Source organism: Salvelinus fontinalis, chromosome 10, assembly GCF_029448725.1.
Source record: "Salvelinus fontinalis isolate EN_2023a chromosome 10, ASM2944872v1, whole genome shotgun sequence".
Classification (NCBI taxonomy): Eukaryota; Metazoa; Chordata; class Actinopteri; order Salmoniformes; family Salmonidae; genus Salvelinus; species Salvelinus fontinalis.
The window spans coordinates 5,732,866-5,752,826 of NC_074674.1; the positions used below are offsets into that span (position 1 = coordinate 5,732,866).

General features: G+C 44.7%; 1 protein-coding gene across 1 annotated transcript; it reads right to left on the reverse strand.

The window, feature by feature from the left end:
* Window positions 1-10,600: 10,600 nt before the first annotated feature.
* LOC129863484 (uncharacterized) lies at window positions 10,601-19,703 on the reverse strand. Its single transcript, XM_055935512.1, has 2 exons — window positions 18,577-19,703; window positions 10,601-13,797 (listed from the first exon to the last, which is right to left on the reverse strand). Exon 2 carries the CDS (start codon window positions 13,728-13,730, stop codon window positions 11,934-11,936), a length of 1,797 nt encoding a protein of 598 aa, XP_055791487.1. The 5' UTR covers window positions 13,731-13,797; window positions 18,577-19,703; the 3' UTR covers window positions 10,601-11,933.
* Between the last annotated feature and the right edge of the window lie 258 nt (window positions 19,704-19,961).

A 19,961-nucleotide genomic window follows, 5' to 3' on the forward strand; every position in this document is an offset into this window, starting at 1 on the left:
CTAAGGCACTGCATCTCAGTGCAAGAGGCATCACTACAGTCCCTGGTTCGAATCCAGGCTGTATCACATCCGGCTGTGATTGGGAGTCCCATAGGGCAGTGCACAGTTGGCCCAGCGTCATCTGGGTTTGGCCGAGGTAGGCTGTCATTGTAAATAAGAATTTGTTCTTAACTGACTTGCCATACTTTTATTTTGAAGGCAAACCGCATATTCTACTATCGTGCACTATTGTGCCTAACTATTATATGATCCCCAATCAGGGACAACGATAGACAGCTGCCCCCGATTGGAAATCAACCACACCAACATAGAAATAAGGAAACTAGAATGCCCAACCTAGTCACACCCTGACCTAACCAAAATAGAGAATAAAAACCTCTCTACGGCCAGGGCATGACAACACGAAGTTGACTGTTCCTTTCAACAGCTTGGAAAATTCCTGAAAATTATGTGATGGTTTTAGAAGCTTCTGATAGGCTAACTTACATTATTTGAGTTAGTTGGAGGTGTACCTGTGAATGTATTTCAAGGCCTTCAAGACAGCTTGCCTGTCGAAACGTTGGTAATTAAATATTTTTGCATCTGAGCTCCTAGAGTGTGCGGCTCTCCTTTATTTTCAAGTTTTCTACTCCGCTAGCCAGCACCTCGCCAATACAGGTGTGCGTTTCTTTTTCTTCTAGATTGTATTTTAAGGCCTACCTTCAAACTCAGTGCCTCTTTGCTTGACATCATGGGAAAATCAAAAGAAATCAGAAAGAAAATTGTAGACCTCCACAAGTCTGGTTCATCCTTGGGAGCAATTTCCGAACGCCTGAAGGTACCACGTTCATCTGTACAAACAATAGTACGCAAGTATAAACACCATGGGACCACGCAGCTGTCATACTGCTCAATAAGGAGATGCGTGCTGTCTCCTAGAGATGAACGTACTTTGGTGTGAAAACTGCAAATCAATCCCAGAACAACAGCAAAGGACCTTGTGAAGAAGCTGGAGAAAACAGGTACAAAGGTATCTATATCCACAGTAAAACAAGTCCTATATCGGCATAACCTGAAAGGCCGCTCAGCAAGGAAGAAGCCACTGCTCCAAAACCGCCATAAAAAAGCCAGACTATGGTTTGGAACTGCACATGGGTACAAAGATTGTACTTTTTGGAGAAATGTCCTCTGGTCTGATGAAACAAAAATAGAACTGTTTGGCCACAATGACCATCGTTATGTTTGGAAGAAAAGGGGGAGGCTTGCAAGCCGAAGAACCTCATCCCAACAGTGAAGCACGGGGGTGGCAGCATCCAGTTCTGGTGGTGCTTTGCTGCAGGAGGGACTGGTGCACTTCACAAAATAGATGGCATCATGAGGGAGGAAAATTATGTGGATGTATTGAAGCAACATCTCAAGACATCAGTCAGGAAGTTAAAGCTTGGTCACAAATGGGTCTTCCAAATGGACAATGACCCCAAGCATACTTCCAAAGTTGTGGCAAAATGGCATAAGGACAACAAAGTTAAGGTATTGGAGTGGCCATCACAAAGCCCTGACCTCAATCCTATAGAACATTTGTGGGCAGAACTGAAAAAGCGTGTGCGAGCAAGGAGGCCTACAAACCTGACCCCGTTACACCAGCTCTGTCAGGGGGAATGGGCCAAAATTCACCCAACTTATTGTGGGAAGCTTGTGGAAGGCTACCCAAAACATTTGACCCAACTTAAACAATTTAAAAGGCAATGCTACCAAATACTGACATTTCACATTCTTAAAATAAAGTGGTGATCCTAACTAACCTAAGACAGGGAATTTTTACTAGGATTGAATGTCAGGAATTGTGAAAAACGGAGTTTAAATGTATTTGGCTAAGGTGTATGTAAACTTACGACTTCAACTGTGTGTATATATATTTTTAAACTTGATTACAACGGAAAAATCCGCCTTCGCCGCTTACGTAGTACGCTGTCCCCTTTAAAACAAGGCCATTTCGTTTCTCCATATACAAACTCATATCAAGACAATAGGGTATCTATCAGTTCTATCTACCAACTGAGGACAGGATCTCCATTGAGTGAGTGATTGGTTTGTTGATTGATTGACTGGTCGGTTGGTTGCACAGCGAACATAATATTATTTCTCAGGGATGCAAACTAGTTACCTTTTGGCGAAATTCGCCGTTTTGAATCGAAAATAGGGGACCTAGGTGAATCGTGTAGATCCGATGAGAAAAGTTTGGGGGGGGCTTTGGATCACTACTGGCTGTAAGCGAACGAAGGATGCGCGTTTGGAGCACTACTGGCTGTATCCAAGGCTCAGCCAATCATTCACATAACAGAATGCAGCACGAGACTGAAGAGAAGAGACAACCAATTTGCTAGTTACAGAATCAGCGCACGCACGCTCTGGAAAGACAGCAGTAGGGTGCAAAGGCAGTTTGCCAGTTACAGCAGCTCGTCCCTGAACGATAACGAAGAGGTCGGTGAGAAGCCTGACCACTGAAACTGGGGTGAGAAGGTGATGAAGTGTACTTCATGAGCTGTAAACAAAAAACAACTGGCATTTGGAAAGTTTGATGTGAGGGAGAAAGTGTGGTGGAACAAGTATTGTTAGCATTGAAACCTAAGGATCCACCCCTTTTAATTTTTTTTGCCTAAAATGACATACCAAAATCTAACTGCCTGTAGCACAGGACCTGAAGCAAGTATCTACATATTCTTAATACCAATTGAAAGGAAACACTTTGAAGTTTGTGGAAATGTGAAATGAATGTAGGAGAATACAACATATTAGATCTGGTAAAAGATAATTTGAAATGCAATAGAAAGGCCATAATATATTATTCCAGCCTAGGCGCAATTTAGATTTTGGCCACTAGATGGCAGCAGTGTATGTGCACATTTTTTAGACTGATCCATTCATATTGCATTTCTGTTCAAAATTGCCCAAAGACTGCCCAAATGTGCTAAATTGGTTTATTAATAACTTTTCAAGTTCATAACTGTGCACTCTCCTCAAACAATAGCATAGTATTCTTTCACTGTAAAAGCTACTGTAAATTGGACAGTGCAGTTAGATTAACAAGAATTTAGGCTCTCTGCCAATATCAGATATGTCTATGTCCGGGAAAATGTTCTTGTTACTTACAACCTCATGCTAATCGCATTCGCCTATTTTAGCTCAACCGTCCCGCAGGGGACCCACCGATCCTGTAGAGGTTTAACTATCTTGCTATAGTAGCTGGATCGAATTCTCCGTTAGCTAGCCAGAGAAATGTTGAGCAACATTAACCAACTTAGCTGATCAAATAATTGAGTTTATTGTTTGAAAATTTGATGGCTAATAAAGTCAGGCAGCTACCTAGCTAATGTTACAACATCAGATGAGCGAACGTTAGTAACCTAACCAATTCGCTATAGTATTAACTGGTATACGACTCCTTGCCATTCCTCAAGTTATAATGCGTTAGTTGCTTACTGGACTCTGGCAATCTGTGTGAAATGTTAACTAGCTAACAAACTAACTACTATCTGTGAACTAATGTTTTCCCTCTACAGTATGTGGTTAATTTTCAGAATGAGAGAATTGGGTGAAATTGAGGTGTTGCTTGTTAAACAAGTGGATTCAGGGATCAAGTGTAGCTGGAGCTGGGCCTGACTTATGCTGGATGCCAATAGAGGTGAAAGAAACGCCACACACTTTCCCTCTTTCAATACAGTGGCTAAAAAGGGATATGCCAGGTGTACTCTCTGCCTGAAAGAGATCAATTATGCCAACAAAGTGTATCATGCTCTGCTGGAACATTGTAGAACAGATCATATCCCAAGATGGCGTAGCAGTCAGACGTCTTTGTCCTTCGTCTTGTCGTGTCCCATGTATATATCTTTTTATATATTTTTCTTTGCATATTTTTTTATATATTTTTTCTAAACTTCAACTTCAAAATACTCTCCTGCAACCCGCCTCACCCAATGTGGTGTGGATCTGTTTTTTCTAAAGTGTTTTTATTTTCCTCGAATCCGGAATCCCCCAACAGAAGCTAGCCAGCTCACTAGCTACTAGCTAGTAGTCAGCTAACCACTGCTAGCGGTCATCAGCTAACCTTTAGCTCGGAAAGCTCTCGCCAGTTTGTACAACGTGACTCAAACCAGAGCATACCGGACCTTTTTTCTCTCCATATCCCCGGATTCCTACCGCAAGCTCTGGACATTTTAACCTGGATCATCGCAGCTAGCTAGCTGCTATCCGAGTGATTACACCTGGCTAACGTCGGTCCGAAGCAAGTACCAATTAGCCTGGAGCTAGCCCATGCTAGGCCCTTTCTCCCAGCTAGCTAAAGAGGCCCTTCAGCCACTCTGGGCTACAATACCCGGACCCCTTCTACTGCCGGTACGGGGCACGGAACCCCGCCGATCCTTCACGACTGGACTACGACGTAATCTGCTCGAGGGGGTACTCAACTGGCCTCTACATCACGACGTCCCCTGAATGCCCATCTGTTAGCCGCGGCCCGCTATCTGCTATCCGCGGCCCGCTAGCTGTCTAGAGCATATTGGACTGTTAGCTGTATAGATCCAGCGGCCAATTTTTTGGGCCACTATACCTATTTTTCCAATTGGACTTGGACCCCTCTGCTACTCGGAACCCTACTAATCCATCACGACTGGTCTATCGACGTCACCGCACGCGGAGGCTAAAACAAACTTTCCTCCTTTGAGACGTACCTCTAAGGCCCGTCTTCTAGCTTGCTATCCCCGGCCTGCTAGCTGTCTGAATCGCAGTGTCTCCAGCCAGCCCAACCACTCACTGGACCCCTATTGATCACCCAGCTACGCATGCCTCTCCCTAATATCAATATGCCTTGTCCATTACTGTCCTGGTTAGTGATTATTGTCTTATTTCACTGTAGAGCCTCTAGCCCTGCTCAATATGCCTTAACCAACCATGTTGTTCCACCTCCCACATATGCGGTGACATCACCTGGTTTAAACGTCTCTAGAGACTATATCTCTCATCATTACTCAATGCCTAGGTTTACCTCCAATGTACTCACATCCTACCATACCTCTGTCTGTACTTTACGCCCAGAAACCTGCTCCTTTTACTCTGCTCCGAACGCACTAGACGACCAGTCCTGATAGCCTTTAGCCGTACCCTTATCCTACTCCTCTGTTCCTCTGGTTATGTAGAGGTTAATCCAGGCCCTGCAGTGCCTAGCTCCACTCCTACTCCCCAGGTGCTCTCATTTGTTGACTTCTGTAACCGTAAAAGCCTTGGTTTCATGCATGTTAACATTAGACGCCTCCTCCCAAAAGTTGGTTTTATTCACTGCTTTAGCACACTGCCAACCCGGATGTCTTAGCCTTGTCTGAATCCTGGCTTAGGAAGACCACCAAAAACCCTGAAATTTCCATCCCTAACAATAACATTTTCTGACAAGATAGAACTGCCAAACGGGGCGGTGTTGCAATGTACTGCAGAGATAGCCTGCAGAGTTCTGTCTTACTATCCAGGTCTGTACCCAAACAATTCGAGCTTCTACTTTTTAAAAATCCACCTTTCCAGAAACAAGTTTCGAACCTTTGCCTCTTGCTATAGACCACCCTCTGCCCCCAGCTGTGCCCAGGACACCATATGTGAATTGATTGCCCGCCATCTATCTTCAGAGCTCGTGCTGCTAGGTGACCTAAACATTGACATGCTTAACACCCCGGCCATCCTACAATCTAAGCTTGATGCCCTAAATCTCACACAAATCATCAATCAACCCACCAGGTACAACTCCTAATAAGTAAACACGGGCACCCTCATAGATATCCTCCTAACCAACTTGCCCTCCAAATATACCTCTGCTGTTTTCAACCAAGATCTCAGCGATCACTGCCTCATTGCCTGCATCTGTAATGGTTCTGCGGTCAAACGACCATCCCTCATCACTGTCAAACGCTCCCTAAAACACTTCAGCGAGCAGGCCTTTCTAATCGACTTGGCCCGGGTATCCTGGAAGGATATTGACCTCATCCCGTCAGTAGAGGATGCCTGGTTATTCTTTTAAAAGTGCCTTCCTCAACATCTTAAATAAGCATGTCCCATTCAAGAAATGTAGAACCAGGAACAGATATAGCCCTTGGTTCTCTCCAGACCTGACTGCTCTTGACCAGCACAAAAACATCCTGTGGCGTTCTGCATTAGCATCGAATAGCCCCCGTGGTATGCAACTTTTCAGGAAAGTTAAGAACCAATATACACAGACAGTTAGGAAAGCTAAGGCTAGCTTTTTCAAACTGAAATTTGCATCCTGTAGCACAAACTCAAAAAAGTTCTGGGACACTGTAAAGTCCATGGAGAAGAAGAGCACCTCCTCCCAGCTGCCCACTGCACTGAGGCAAGGAAACACTGTCACCACCGATAAATCCACTATAACTGAGAATTTCAATAAGCATTTGTCTATGGCTGGCCATGCTTTCCACCTGGCTACCCCTACCCCGATCAACAGTCCTCCACCCCCCACAGCAACTCACCCAAGCCTCCCCCATTTCTCCTTCACCCAAATCCAGATAGCTGATGTTCTGAAAGAGCTGCAAAATCTGGACCCCTACAAATCAGCCGGGTTAGACAATCTGGACCCTCTCTTTCTAAAATTATTAGCTGAAATTGTTGCAACCCCTATTACTAGCCTGTTCAACCTCTCTTTCATATCGTCTGAGATTCCCATAGATTGGAATGCTGCCACGGTCATCCCCCTCTTCAAAGGTGAGACACTCTAGACCCAAACTGCTACAGAATTATGGCTATCATACCCTGCCCTTCTAAGGTCTTCGAAAGACAAGTTAACAAATAGATTACCGATCATTTCGAATCCCATTGTACCTTCTCCGCTATGCAATCTGGTTTCAGAGCTGGTCATGGGTGCACCTCAGCCACGCTCAAGGTCCTAAATTATATCATAACCGCCATCGAAGAGACATTACTGTGCAGCCGTATTCAACGACCTGGCCAAGGCTTTCGACTCTGTCAATCACAACATTCTTATTAGCAGACTCAACAGCCTTGGTTTCTCAAATGATTGCCTCGCCTGGTTCACCAACTACTTCTCTGATAGGGTTCAGTGTGTCAAATCAGAGGGCCTGTTGTCTGGACCTCTGGCAGTCTCTATGGGGGTGCCACAGGGTTCAATTCTCGGGCCGACTCTCTTCTCTGTATACATCAATGATGTCGCTCTTGCTGCTGGTGATTCTTTAATCCACCTCTACGCAGACGACACCATTCTGTATACCTCTGGCCCTTCTTTGGACACTGTGTTAACTAAACTCCAGATGAGCTTCAATGCCATACAACTCTCCTTCCGTGGCCTCCAACTACTCTTAAATGGAAGCAAAACTAAATGCATGCTCTTCAACCGATCGCTGCCCGCACCTGCCCGCCCGTCCAGCACCTCTACTCTGGACGGTTCTGACTTAGAATATGTGGAGAACTACAAATACCTAGGTGTCTGGTTAGACTGTAAACTTTCCTTCCAGACTCACATTAAACATCTCCAATCCAAAATTAAATCTAGAAGCATCCTTCACTCATGCTGCCAAACACCCTCGTAAAACTGACCATCCTACCGATCCTCGACTTCGGCGATTTCATTTACAAAATAGCCTCCAACACTCTACTCAACAAATTGGATGCAGTCTATCACAGTGCCATCCGTTTTGTCACCAAAGCCCCATATACTACCCACCACTGCGACCTGTACGCTCTCATTGGCTGGCCCTCGCTTCATACTCGTTGCCAAACCCACTGGCTCCAGGTCATCTACAAGTCTCTGCTAGGTAAAGCCCCGCCTTATCTCAGCTCACTGGTCACCATAGCAGCACCCACTCGTAGCACACGCTCCAGCAGGTATATCTCACTGGTCACCCCCAAAGCCAATTCTTCCTTTGGCCGCCTCTCCTTCCAGTTCTCTGCTGCCAATGACTGGAACGAACTGCAAAAATCACTAAAGCTGGAGACTCTTACCTTCCTCACTAGCTTTAAGCACCAGCTGTCAGAGCAGCTTGCAGATCACTGCACCTGTACATAGCTCATCTGTAAATAGCCTATCCAATCTACCTCATCCCCATACTGTATTTATTTATTTATCTTGCTCCTTTGCACCACAGTATCTCTACTTGCACATTCATTTTCTGCACATTCTACCATTCCAGTGTTTAATTACTATATTGTAATTACTTCGCCACCATGGCCTATTTATTGCCTTACCTCTCTTATCCTACCTCATTTGCACATGCTGTATATAGATTTTTCTACTGTATTATTGATTGTATATTTGTTTATTCCATGTGTAACTCTGTGTTGTTGTATGTGTCAAACTGCTTTGCTTTATCTTGGCCAGGTCTCAGTTGCAAATGAGAACTTGTTCTCACCTAGCCTACCTGGTTAAATAAAGGTGAAATAAAGAAATTAAAAGATGTCCACAGGCAGAACGTGTACAATGTAAAAATGTGCAGTGTAGCCCAAAGATAGTGTCAAGTTCAACACAACAAATGCATTAACACTTTTGTGTGAGTGAGGGGGGATTATTGATTTTTTTACTCAGTTCACGTTATTTTTGCACACATGTAGCCTTGTGCGGTTGATCGATTACATTTACATTTAAGTCATTTAGCAGACGCTCTTATCCAGAGCGACTTACAAATTGGAAAGTTCATACATATTCATCCTGGTCCCCCGTGGGAATTGAACCCTGGTCCCCCCGTGGGAATTGAACCCACAACCCTGGCGTTGCAAGCGCCATGCTCTACCAACTGAGCCACACGGGATGTCTACTTTAGTGGGCACTATAATGGAGCAGAAATAGAATGTGTTTCATACTATTTCTACTTTAAGATGTTTTTTTCCCAAGTGCAATATTAATGTGTGTGTGTGTGTGGTGACAAGCATTCTATTATAAAGACTGTCATGGCTAACTGCAATATTAATGTATTTTTTCCCCCCGCAAGACTTGAGTGTCATTTGCAGTAAAGTCTAGGCAACAAATTACATTGGATTTCTTTATTTACATTTTTTAAGCTGTGAGTTAGGTTCACATTAAACACTTTTTATTTTACACACAGAGACTGATCATGTAGATCATATTCTGTTTTGTTTAATTCGTTAAAACCTGCATTTCCACCTAGCAGGGATTTTGCATGTTTCAGAGCAACAAAAAAGTGTCACCTTTTTGGGCCCTCACCAGTTTGCATCCCTGATTACTACAGGAGACTAAAACATTTATAATCTAAGTTAACACACCTGGTGAGATGACGACAGTGGTAGAACCAGTTACCATTGAACTGGACTGACCACCTGCTCTGATTCTCTGCACCTTAGCACACATGCACTCACAACACACACATACATTCATGAACATCTAATCAAGTGGCTACCCAGACTATTTGCATTGCCCCAACCCCCTCTTTTACGCTGCTGATCGCTGTTTATTATCTATGCATAGTCACTTAAGAACTCTCTACATGTACATATTACCTCCATTACCTTGACTAACCTGTGCCCCCGCACGTTGACTCTGTACTCGTACCACCTGTATATAGCCCTGCAATTGTTATTTTACTGTTTTTCTTTAATTATTTGTTACTTTTATTTCTTGTTTTTTTTAAAGTCTTTTAAACTGCATTGTTGGATAAGGGCTCGTAAACTAAGCATTTCACTGTAAGGTTGTTGTATTCGGCACATGTGACAAATATAATTTGATTTATATTTGCTACCAGGCTTTTATTATGGTAGATAAATACTGCACAGTTTGAACACTTGCCCCCCAATCTCGCTTCCACAAAACACATGTACATTTTGGACTATACATTTTGCCCTCCTATATTATAGCCATTTACTTTATGTTCATATTCTTATATTTGTATTATTTCTTATTGTATTATCGAAGGAACCTGCAAGTAAGCATTTCCTTTGACGGAGTATACCATGTGTATCCTGTACATACAACTAATAAAACTTAACTTGATTAATGGGGTGTGTCTGTAGCAGGGCTGTCCAAAAGACAATGCAGGTGATATCATTACCAACCCAGTCAGCTAAAGTGAATGTTTTCTCTCATTTGAGATCACACACACACCCGTTCACAGGAAATACAAGTTATTAGGGGTTCAAGCAGCAAAGCTTGATTATTAGGGAAATCGTTCTTTTTGCAAAGCTTGTAAACATTAATTAAACTATTATATTATTCTGACTATCCACAGTAATCACATTATTGTGTGCATGTATGTGTACTCATTGGCTCATAGCGGCCATATTGTTTGAGCTAGAGTCCTTTAAGTAGTCAACATCATTGAAAATTGTCTAAAATACATCAAAAGTATATTGCATGGTCTTTTAGATTGAGTTCTGACATTTGGCAAGCGTGGTAATGAGTACAGAAATAGCTCATCCCACGGTAATGTGTCCAATTGTTACTGATGGTCGTCTTATGGGGCCAAATTCTGAACCTTGGCATGGATGCTTGCAGCTATATTTAGAGTTGAATTTGAATGAATGTTTAGAATTTTTGGTGACCGGTGTCGTGGCAATTTCCTGTATTACCAAATGAGGAGAGTTACAAACCACACACCAGTCAGAGTTATGCTTAAACTTCACCTTTAATAATAATTAAGCTTTTGCAATAGCATTTGACTTTCAACATTTCAGTATCTCTAATGAAAAGTTGAGAGTGGTCAACATAATGGCAACTGAGATCTTTTATAGCAAAGATCCACCCCCTAGTCGACATGACAAACCACAGGAATAGGAACTGTTCACAAAGAAAGACTTTTACTTGAGAGAGGAGTATCCCATAGCCAGATAGCATTCGCTATAAATTATAGTTCAGTTTGGTCTCTAAGACGGGGTTTTAATCTCGTTCCTGGTACTTCATAGTACAAAAACACCAACTCATCCAATGGCATATATCAATTGTCAACTCTAGATACCCCCCTCTCAAGTACACCCCACTCCTGGACAAGCTCACTGAGGGGAGTGAGCCTCTAGGTCATATACTATCTCAAGATAAGTGCAACATCAGAGGGGACATACAATGGTTCCAGACACTGCCATACTCCTCCCCCCAATGGGAAAAGGAGGGAGTGACTGGCGTACAGACATTGTGGAGACAACTAGACAATGTTTCATTCTGTCCTCCTCCCCTTCTGATATTCTGCATAGCACCAGATGGTTTTACAGATACATTCACATATGAAGACAAGCCTGACCTCTCCCCTCTCTGGGCCCCAAGTGACTGAGCCCTAGCTGAGAAGGGATACGTGCAACTGCCAACCCTATAGTTCAAAGGGAAACATTCTAATGACAAGTATCTCACATAAGCATAATATGCAAAAAAAACATTGTATCTATGTTACCCTACTTATTCTGATTCAGCCGCCACATTCCCCTCTCAAGGAACTCCGTCCCTTCTGAAGAATCAGAACAGTAACATGGTACCTTACTAACAGTAGTTGCAGAGTATATGAAGAAAAAAAAATACATAATCAAAATTTAAAGATAATAGGGAATCAAATGCCTTCAATGTCGAGTACCTTATTTCCATGTAAGCTTTCTCCCTTCAGAAACTGAGTTTACAACCTTTATACCACAAGACAGACTTGCACATGTTTAATCACACAGAATAATACATTGTTGAGTAAAATAAAAAACAACAGAACATAAATGCTCCCTAAATTACAGGAGAACCAGTGTCTAAACACAGGCCTCATCAGAACATAAGGACAGTCATCCCTCTAAGCCTCATGCTCAGAATTGGGTTATCCCACTATCAGAGATATAGTCAGGAATAGGGAATAGGTCAGGGAAATCATTCATATACTGTGAACCCTCTCTATCTACACTGTCCAGTGAGAATATTTCCCTTTGTTCACCTGATTGTCGTCCATCAATCTCAGATTCTTCATCTACACCTACTACATTTGCAAATAAGTAAGAACAACATCAACCACTTTATTAAACAATTTCTGCACACAAATGATAATTAGCAACAGAGCAATCAGTAATATTAGACCATAGATGAACCAGTGGAAAATAGTCGCTCCCCAAGCACCAAACACTGACTGAACCCACCCTAACGGATTCCAGTCGATGTCAGGCTGGTGTTCCCTTTCATCTACACCACTAAGCTCTTTCAAATGTTCCACTACAATAGTCAAATTGTCATCTCCCTGGGGTATGAATGTACAACAGTGATCTCCTATCATTTGACACACCCCTCCTTCACGTGCTAGCAACATGTCAAGTGCCACCCTATTTTGTGTTGCCATGAGTCGAGTGGCGTGCAAAACTGGTCTTATCATAGAAAACCCTGCAGTGGTCAAATTTACCAGGGATTCCAAATGATATCCTAGCCTATCCAACTCATGTGCATTCTCCGATGCCCCGTACCAGGGGAATAAACAGCTCCAGAACTTTTCCATTTTCGAGGATCGTCGCGAGTCACTGGGGACATAATTGGATTGCGAGATGTCCCTCTTAATTAGTCTTAACCTGGTTGGAATGGAGGAATTCGTTTTATGCATTACCACAAGGGATATGTTTAGTTTACTAAAAATACAGCACCCTGTCCAATTTGTGGGTAGGTAGAGATATGCTTTATCACCACAAATCCAATAATGATCAATAAATGTTGGCGAGCCAAATTGATGAGGAGAACGATCGTCAGTTTCCGCATCAATAATGGTGTGCCCCACCCTCAGTCTAAAGGGGTATCCAGAGCTGCATGTTCCCTTCTCCCAGCTACATCCTATTGGGAAAACACTATAATTGACACATGTTGACATTCCCAGATAGGATTCATTAAATTGTGGAATGGAAATATTGCTTGGGTTGTGACAATGACAGGACCTAAATGGGGTTTGCCGGGGTTCGACTTGAATAGGTTCTGGTACATGGGATCTAGGTTCTAAGATGATTCTTCTCCACCAATGGGAACAATCAAATCCCCTTCGTAAATCTTTTGTTGATGACAAATTACCATTAATGCATTTATCCCTCAGTGTTCTGCCTAGTGAGGGTTGACCACCTGTGTTCTCATTGGACAAGAGCACTTCTAGTGCACATAGAGTGTCATTAATGCTGACCTCTACTGAATACTGTAAGAATGGGGAGATTGCTGAATGTGGAAACAAGCTACATACATAACAGGAGGTATTTCCTAACATCAGTTCAGTCTTTACTGTATAGTTAAGCAGTGACCACCAAGTGATTCCCTCGTGATTCCTACTGTGATGCTCATCCAGTGGATGCGTCGACCTTCTTCTTCTTTCGATATGGGAGCGGCTATTGTTTGCTGGACTCCTGTCCTGAGCCTGCCGTTGGCTCGAGCTGGAGTGGCTGTTATTTAAGTCCCGCCATGAGACTGAACGGTCATCAGTCGAGTCCGTACCATGTTGTCTTTCCAGGACCGGTTGTCCTTGAGTCACTGTCCATATGGCAACTGTAATGAGAAGGCTCAAGACAAGAGCAAGAAACATTATGCGTAGAGTCTGGACCTGATCCTCCCATGGCCATCTAGTCGGTGACTTCCGGCGTCTCTGGTCCTCCATCCTCAGGGTCTGGTGGGCAGTATGGCACCTTATGCAGTGGCTGGCATGGATCCAAGTAGACCTCTCAGCTACGCAAACAGCAGTGGGGGTAATCAGCATCACCTGGTATGGTCCAGTCCACCTCTGCTGGTTCCAATGCTTTCGTCTCAGGTCTTTCACCATCACTCAGTCACCTGGTTGCAGTTTGTGCAGGATCCCCACCAGAGGCTGGGATAGAGCCGCTTTCACCCTGGGGAAAATAGCCTTAAGAACATTGTTTAGAGCAGTACAATAACTTACCATGTCATCGTCACAGCCCATCGGTGTCAGCTTGTTCTGTGGGAAGGGAGAATTAATCATCCTCATTGGTCTACCTGTCAGAACCTCATGAGGAGCCAATCCAGTGGTTCTGTGGGGCCGCCCTCGCATGTACATCAGAGCCAGGGGCATCACAGTGACCCAGGAAAGCCCTGTCTCTGCCATAAGCTTCACCATCTTAGATTTTAGGGTTTGATTAGCGCGTTCAACTAAACGGATTGCGGCATATAGCTACAATGGGTCCTGAGGTCTATCTGCAGACTCTCAGACAAGTTCTGTATCACCAGGTTTACAAAGTGGGAGCCATTGTCGCTGGTTAATTTAGATGGTAACCCCCACCTTGGGATGATCTCCCTAAGGAGATTCTTGGCTACTGCTATAGCAGTGGAATGTCGACATGGGAAAGCCTCTACCCACTTGGAGAAGGCATCCACTATCACCAGACAATATTTGTAACCTTGACAAGGAGAGAGTTCAATAAAATCCATCATTATGTGTTCAAATGGTCCTTCAGGGGTTGGATGAGTCGACAGTGGCATGAGAATCCCTCTTCCCATGTTGTTAGTCATACAAATCACACATTTTGCACAAAATTGTTCAGCAAACTCAGAAAACCCAGGTGCAAACCAAAATGTATTTACAAAATCAACAACTCCCCCCTTTGGCACATGATCCCTACCATGTGACAGCTTAGCTAAGTAGGGAAAACATGAACGTGGTAATACTGGTAGCCCAGCCGGGCCCAGTCAGAGTTTCTGCAACTGGTCATATGTACATAGTCGTTTCCACTTCCTCAACTCAACAGGACCTACAGAGGATTGCAAGTCAGAGATATCAGTGGGAGAGAAGAGGTTATGATCAGGAAGTTAAACCATCTGTAACACAGGTGCCTCCAAGGAGACAGCTGCTGCCTTAGCTGCCAAGTCAGCCATAGCATTACCTTTGGAGACAGGGTCGGAAGAGTTAGCATGAGCAAGGCACTTACAAACAGCAATTTCAGAAAGGAGCAAAATAGCTTTTAGCAAGTTATCAACAAGTTTTGAATGAGAGATTGTCTTACCAGAGGAGGTCAGGAAGCAGCGCTGTTTCCACAGAGTACCAAAATCATGTACCACGCCAAAGGCATATCTGCTATCTGTATAGATAGTAGCAGACTGGCCTTTAGCTAATATGCGAGCTCTAGGGAGTGCAAAGAGTTCTGCTGCTTGAGCAGAAAGGTGGGAGTGTAATTTAGCACTTTCCAGCGTGGTTGAGGCAGTAGTAACCACATACGCAACCAATGGTTCTCCTTTCTCAGAACACTGAGCAGAGCCATCTACAAACAGTTCCCAATGTGCATTTTGCAAAGGGACATCAGGTAAATCCGATCTTGGTTTAGAGACAAGCTCCACCAGGGCAGCACAGTTGTGCGGCTCTCCATCGTCCTCAGTGGGCAACAAAGTAGCAGGATTTAACACAGTGCACCTCTTCAGGGTCACATGACACATTGTCAGAAGAACATTCTGATAATGGAGCAGTCGAGCTGGTGTTAGATGGGCCATCTTTGCCTGTGAAATAAGAGCATGTACAGCATGAGGAACGTGTACAGTGAGTTCACACATGGCAACAATGTCTGCACAAGCCAACACAGCTTCAGTAGCAGCAGCCACAGCTCTCAAACAACAAACCAGACCTCTGGCCACACTGCCCAGCTGTTTGGAATAATACCCGAACGGGCGCTGCTTTCCTCCATGTTCCTGTGTTAAAACAGATGACATAAAACCATTTTTCTCACTAACAAAGAGGTTAAAAGGTTTAGAATGGTCAGGGAGTCCCAAACAGGGAGAAGTAGTCATGAGTTGTTTCAGTCTGGTCAGAGCAGTCAGTCCCTCTGGTGTCCACTTAATTTTGACAATCATAGCCATTTTGTGGCCATAAATAAGGTCAGCAAGCGGCTGCACCACCTCAGTATAGTCAGGTAACCACTCACTACAATACCCTGCCATACCAGTCAATGACATCATGTGTCGTTTAGTAACCGTCTGTGGGACGGAGAGAATAGCCTGTATCCTCTCTTTACCCAGCTGCCTGCCATTGGGAGAGATGTCATGACCCAAATACCTCACTGTCTGTGAAACCAACTGTACCTTCTTCTTTGAAACTTTATGGCCATTCTCAGCGAGAAATATCAACGGAGGCCGAGTATCAGTTTCACAAGTTTCCATTGAGCTGGAGCACAACAACAAATCATCCACATACTGAATTAGAGTGCTGCCCTCAGGGGGTATAAAACCCTCGAGATTTTGTGCTAAAGCCGCTGAAAAAATAGCGGGGGATTCCACATAACCCATTGGAGCCACAGTCTATGTAAATCCCTGTCATGAGAATTATGCTCTCGATGTTCATAAACCCAATTCAATTAACTACCCAGAATTTGTAGGAAACTGGTTGAAATTAATCAGACGGAGGCCCAGCTACGATAGTCAGAAAATTTATTTACGAGAGCGCTCCTGTGCATATGCAATGATGTTCCCTTTATAACATTCTCTTAACATACGCACATACATACACAATAACATTAGGAGAGCTATCTACTTCTCTACAATTCTCACCACAGTTGCTCACTACCCAGCTGACAGTTCCAGTCCCCCCCAGATACAGGAAACCTGGAGGGGCTCTCCCTGTCCTTTCTTATCTCCCCAGAGCCAGCAGCATACCACCCTGCATACCACTACTGGCTTGCTTCTGAAGCTAAGCAGGGTTGGTCCTGGTCAGTCCCTGGATGGGAGACCAGATGCTGCTGGAAGTGGTGTTGGAGGGCCAGTAGGAGGCACTCTTTCCTCTGGTCTAAAAAAAAATATCCCAATGCCCCAGGGCAGTGATTGGGGACACTGCCCTGTGTAGGGTGCCGTCTTTCGGATGGGACGTTAAACGGGTGTCCTGACTCTCTGAGATTAAAGATCCCATGGCACTTATCGTAAGAGTAGGGGTGTTAACCCCGGTGTCCTGGATAAATTCCCAATCTGACCCTCAAACCATCATGGTCACCTAATAATCCCCAGTTTACAATTGGCTCATTTATCCCCCTCCTCTCCCCTGTAACTATTCCCCAGGTTGTTGCTGCAAATGAGAACGTGTTCTCAGTCAACTTACCTGGTAAAATAAAAATAAATAAATATAGGTCGGTTCAAACATAGTTTAATGATCCACTTAGTTTTCTTTCGGCACACACATACATTCCTCTCTTCTCAGGTCCAACCTAGTTGGACCTGTGTTTATTCTTTTTAATTACTCCTTGTCCATGCTACATAACCTCTAATCCCTAATTGTTAAGTTTCTGGGGGAGAATTATTTAATCAATTATCTTAAACCTTTATAAAATCTTTTAACAATCTCTTACCTAAAAACGTGAAGGCCAACCAGAACTGAGATTCTGGTGCCACTGGAATACTGAAAAATGCATTCGTCAAATCAATCACAGAGAACCACGCTGCTGTGGGTGGTACCGCCCCCAACAGTGTAGTAACATTAGGACCCACCGGGGCACGGGCAAGAACTGCATCGTTCACAGGCCTTATGTCCTGGACCAATCTCCAATCACCTGAAGGTTTTCTAACAGGCAAGATAGGGGTGTTACAGGGTGATTCTGGACAGGGAATTAAAGCACCATTAGCTAACAAGGATGCATGAACAGGAGTAATACCTGCTATTGCCTCCCTACTGAGTGGATACTGTGCTCTAGATGGGCGCCTGGTATCTTTAGGAGTGACCACCATTGGCTCAGCTCCCTTTATTCTCCCAAAATCATACTTGTCCCTTGCCCATAGGCGTTCAGGGACCCCTCTCAGGAGGGTTGCCTCTCAGGAGGGGTGAGTCTTCACTCAACAACATGATATTGGTAGAAAAAGAAACCTGATCAACACCATGCACACCCCTCTCAGTTGGAGTTTCCCAACTGAGTGGGTAACAACTTGTCAGTGTGCTGGGTGAATAAGTTGACCCATCAGGGCGCATCTCCCAGTCTGTAGCATCAACCAAGCATTTCATCCACATTCCAGTATCCACCCATTCTACTCTGTCTGATTTTGCCAGGGACACATGTGGTGCGCTATCCTCAAACAGGTAGAGCTCTTTCTGTGCACGGGTTAGATTAACCCCTAAAGCACAAATCACTGCTACAGTATAAACCCTCACACTGCACTGACTCATTCTGTAATGTATCACACAGCCATTGTTTCTCATAATGGAGATCTCTTGTCAATGGTGAGAAATGGGAGGTGCAATGTAAGCCTCCTTCAGACATGAAACTGCCCTTGTGGCCCCAATGGGTTTTGGCCTTTGAGAAAACACGAGCAATATTGGGCACCTCATCATCAACATCCCATGCATAATACCAGTCACAAAACTCAGACATTAACATACATTGCTCACCCCCTTCCTCCTCTTCCTCATGAATAACAGTTAAACCGGTTCAGCCACATGTTATGTTGATGCCCAGTTTACACAGGAGGTCCCTGCCCATCAGATTGACAGGACAGTGGTCAGAGTAGAGAAATTGATGTTGACACTTCTCCTCACAAAAGGAGACAGGCAGAGGCATGCTCTCTGAGTGGGAGGCCTGAAGCACCTACAGTTTTGACTATTTCATTAGACATGGGAGATTTTGTCATAGCCTTGCAGTTAATCACAGACATAGCAGCCCCAGTATCAACAAGAAATATTAGTGACTCACCATTGACGCAAGCCTCCACGGCTGGCTCTACTCTCGGAAGGGTGTGACACTTTAAAAACAAATGCTCTTGTTGCTCTGAGGATTTTAGCACAACTGTCCCTGTCTTCTCATCATCATGTCAATACACCTCCTCCTGTCCCTGTCCTGGATTGTACAGGGTCGTCTGTGCCGGCGGCCCCGTCTGCCAGGCTCCAGGTTGTCCTCTGCCTGGAGGGACTCCTTGTGGGCCCCACTGTTGCTGTTGCTGGACCCCGTGAGGTTGCCCGACCTGCCATTGATTGAGAGGTGGCTGCCACGGCTGTTGTTGGAATGGGGCTGTCCATGCATGTGCTCCTTTTCCTCCTCTTCTTGCCCCCTCCCATTGGGCCCCTCTTCGTTGGCTCGGAGCAGTCAGCAGCAAAATGACCCGGCTTCCCACAGTTGTAACACTTGCGCACTCCACCCACTTGTCAGGTCCCTGCTGGGGCTGCTCCCTGGTAAAACGTCATCTGGGCAGCCTGTAGTTTCTGTCTTCACTTTTTCTTCCTTTATTTTTTTCTTCCTTCTGAGTACTTTGTTGTCTCTCAGCATGCTTGCAGTGCTGTACCACCATTGCTAATGGCTCAGTCTCCCAACTGATGCAGGTAGTCCTCACAGCAGCGCCGTTATCTGGTCCTGATACGCACCATTCACAGCCCACAGGTAGTTGCAATCAAACTGTCCCTGTACATCCGCCCACCTGAGTCCCAGTTTCTTTGTACAGATATGGGCTATCTCAGCAGCAGATGGTTTGTACTGACCCACCAATACCCTAATTTCTGCTGAATATTTCACAGCGTCCTTACTTGGGTCTGGTAGGTCCTCTACAATGTCTTTGATTTCATTATGTCTCCACGTCCTCTGGACATACACAATGGGGTTCCATGCTGCGGCGGTAGCAGCATTAGCATCATCAGGTCGAGGCTGAGGGTTGGGACAGGCCATCAGAGGGTATTGTCGATACATGTCTGATGCTGGATCGTATGGGGAGGGGGTAGAGACACGCCTTTCCATCCTGGCCCGTAGAGAGTCCTTCAACGGGGGAGTCAGCTGGGGGCCCCTCCGTCCTCACTTTCCTCACTGGAGCTGAGTGGAGCCTTGAGAAAAGGATTGTTGATCTTTTTACCATTCTGGCGTGCTCCCCCCACTGCGCCTCCAGTGGGACTGGCCGGAGTCACTCCAGACCCTTTGAGGACTTCAGCCAGGCTCCGTGCCAGACGATCAATGTGTTGGGAGAGACAGGGGGTGGGGCTGCAGGTTGTAGTGGTCTTGCATCCAGCGGATCAGCAGGGGGCGGCTGAGGAGGAGGGAGGTCCGGCCACACTGGGTAAAGAGTTTGAGGAGTACAGTATGGAGGGGGACAGTCT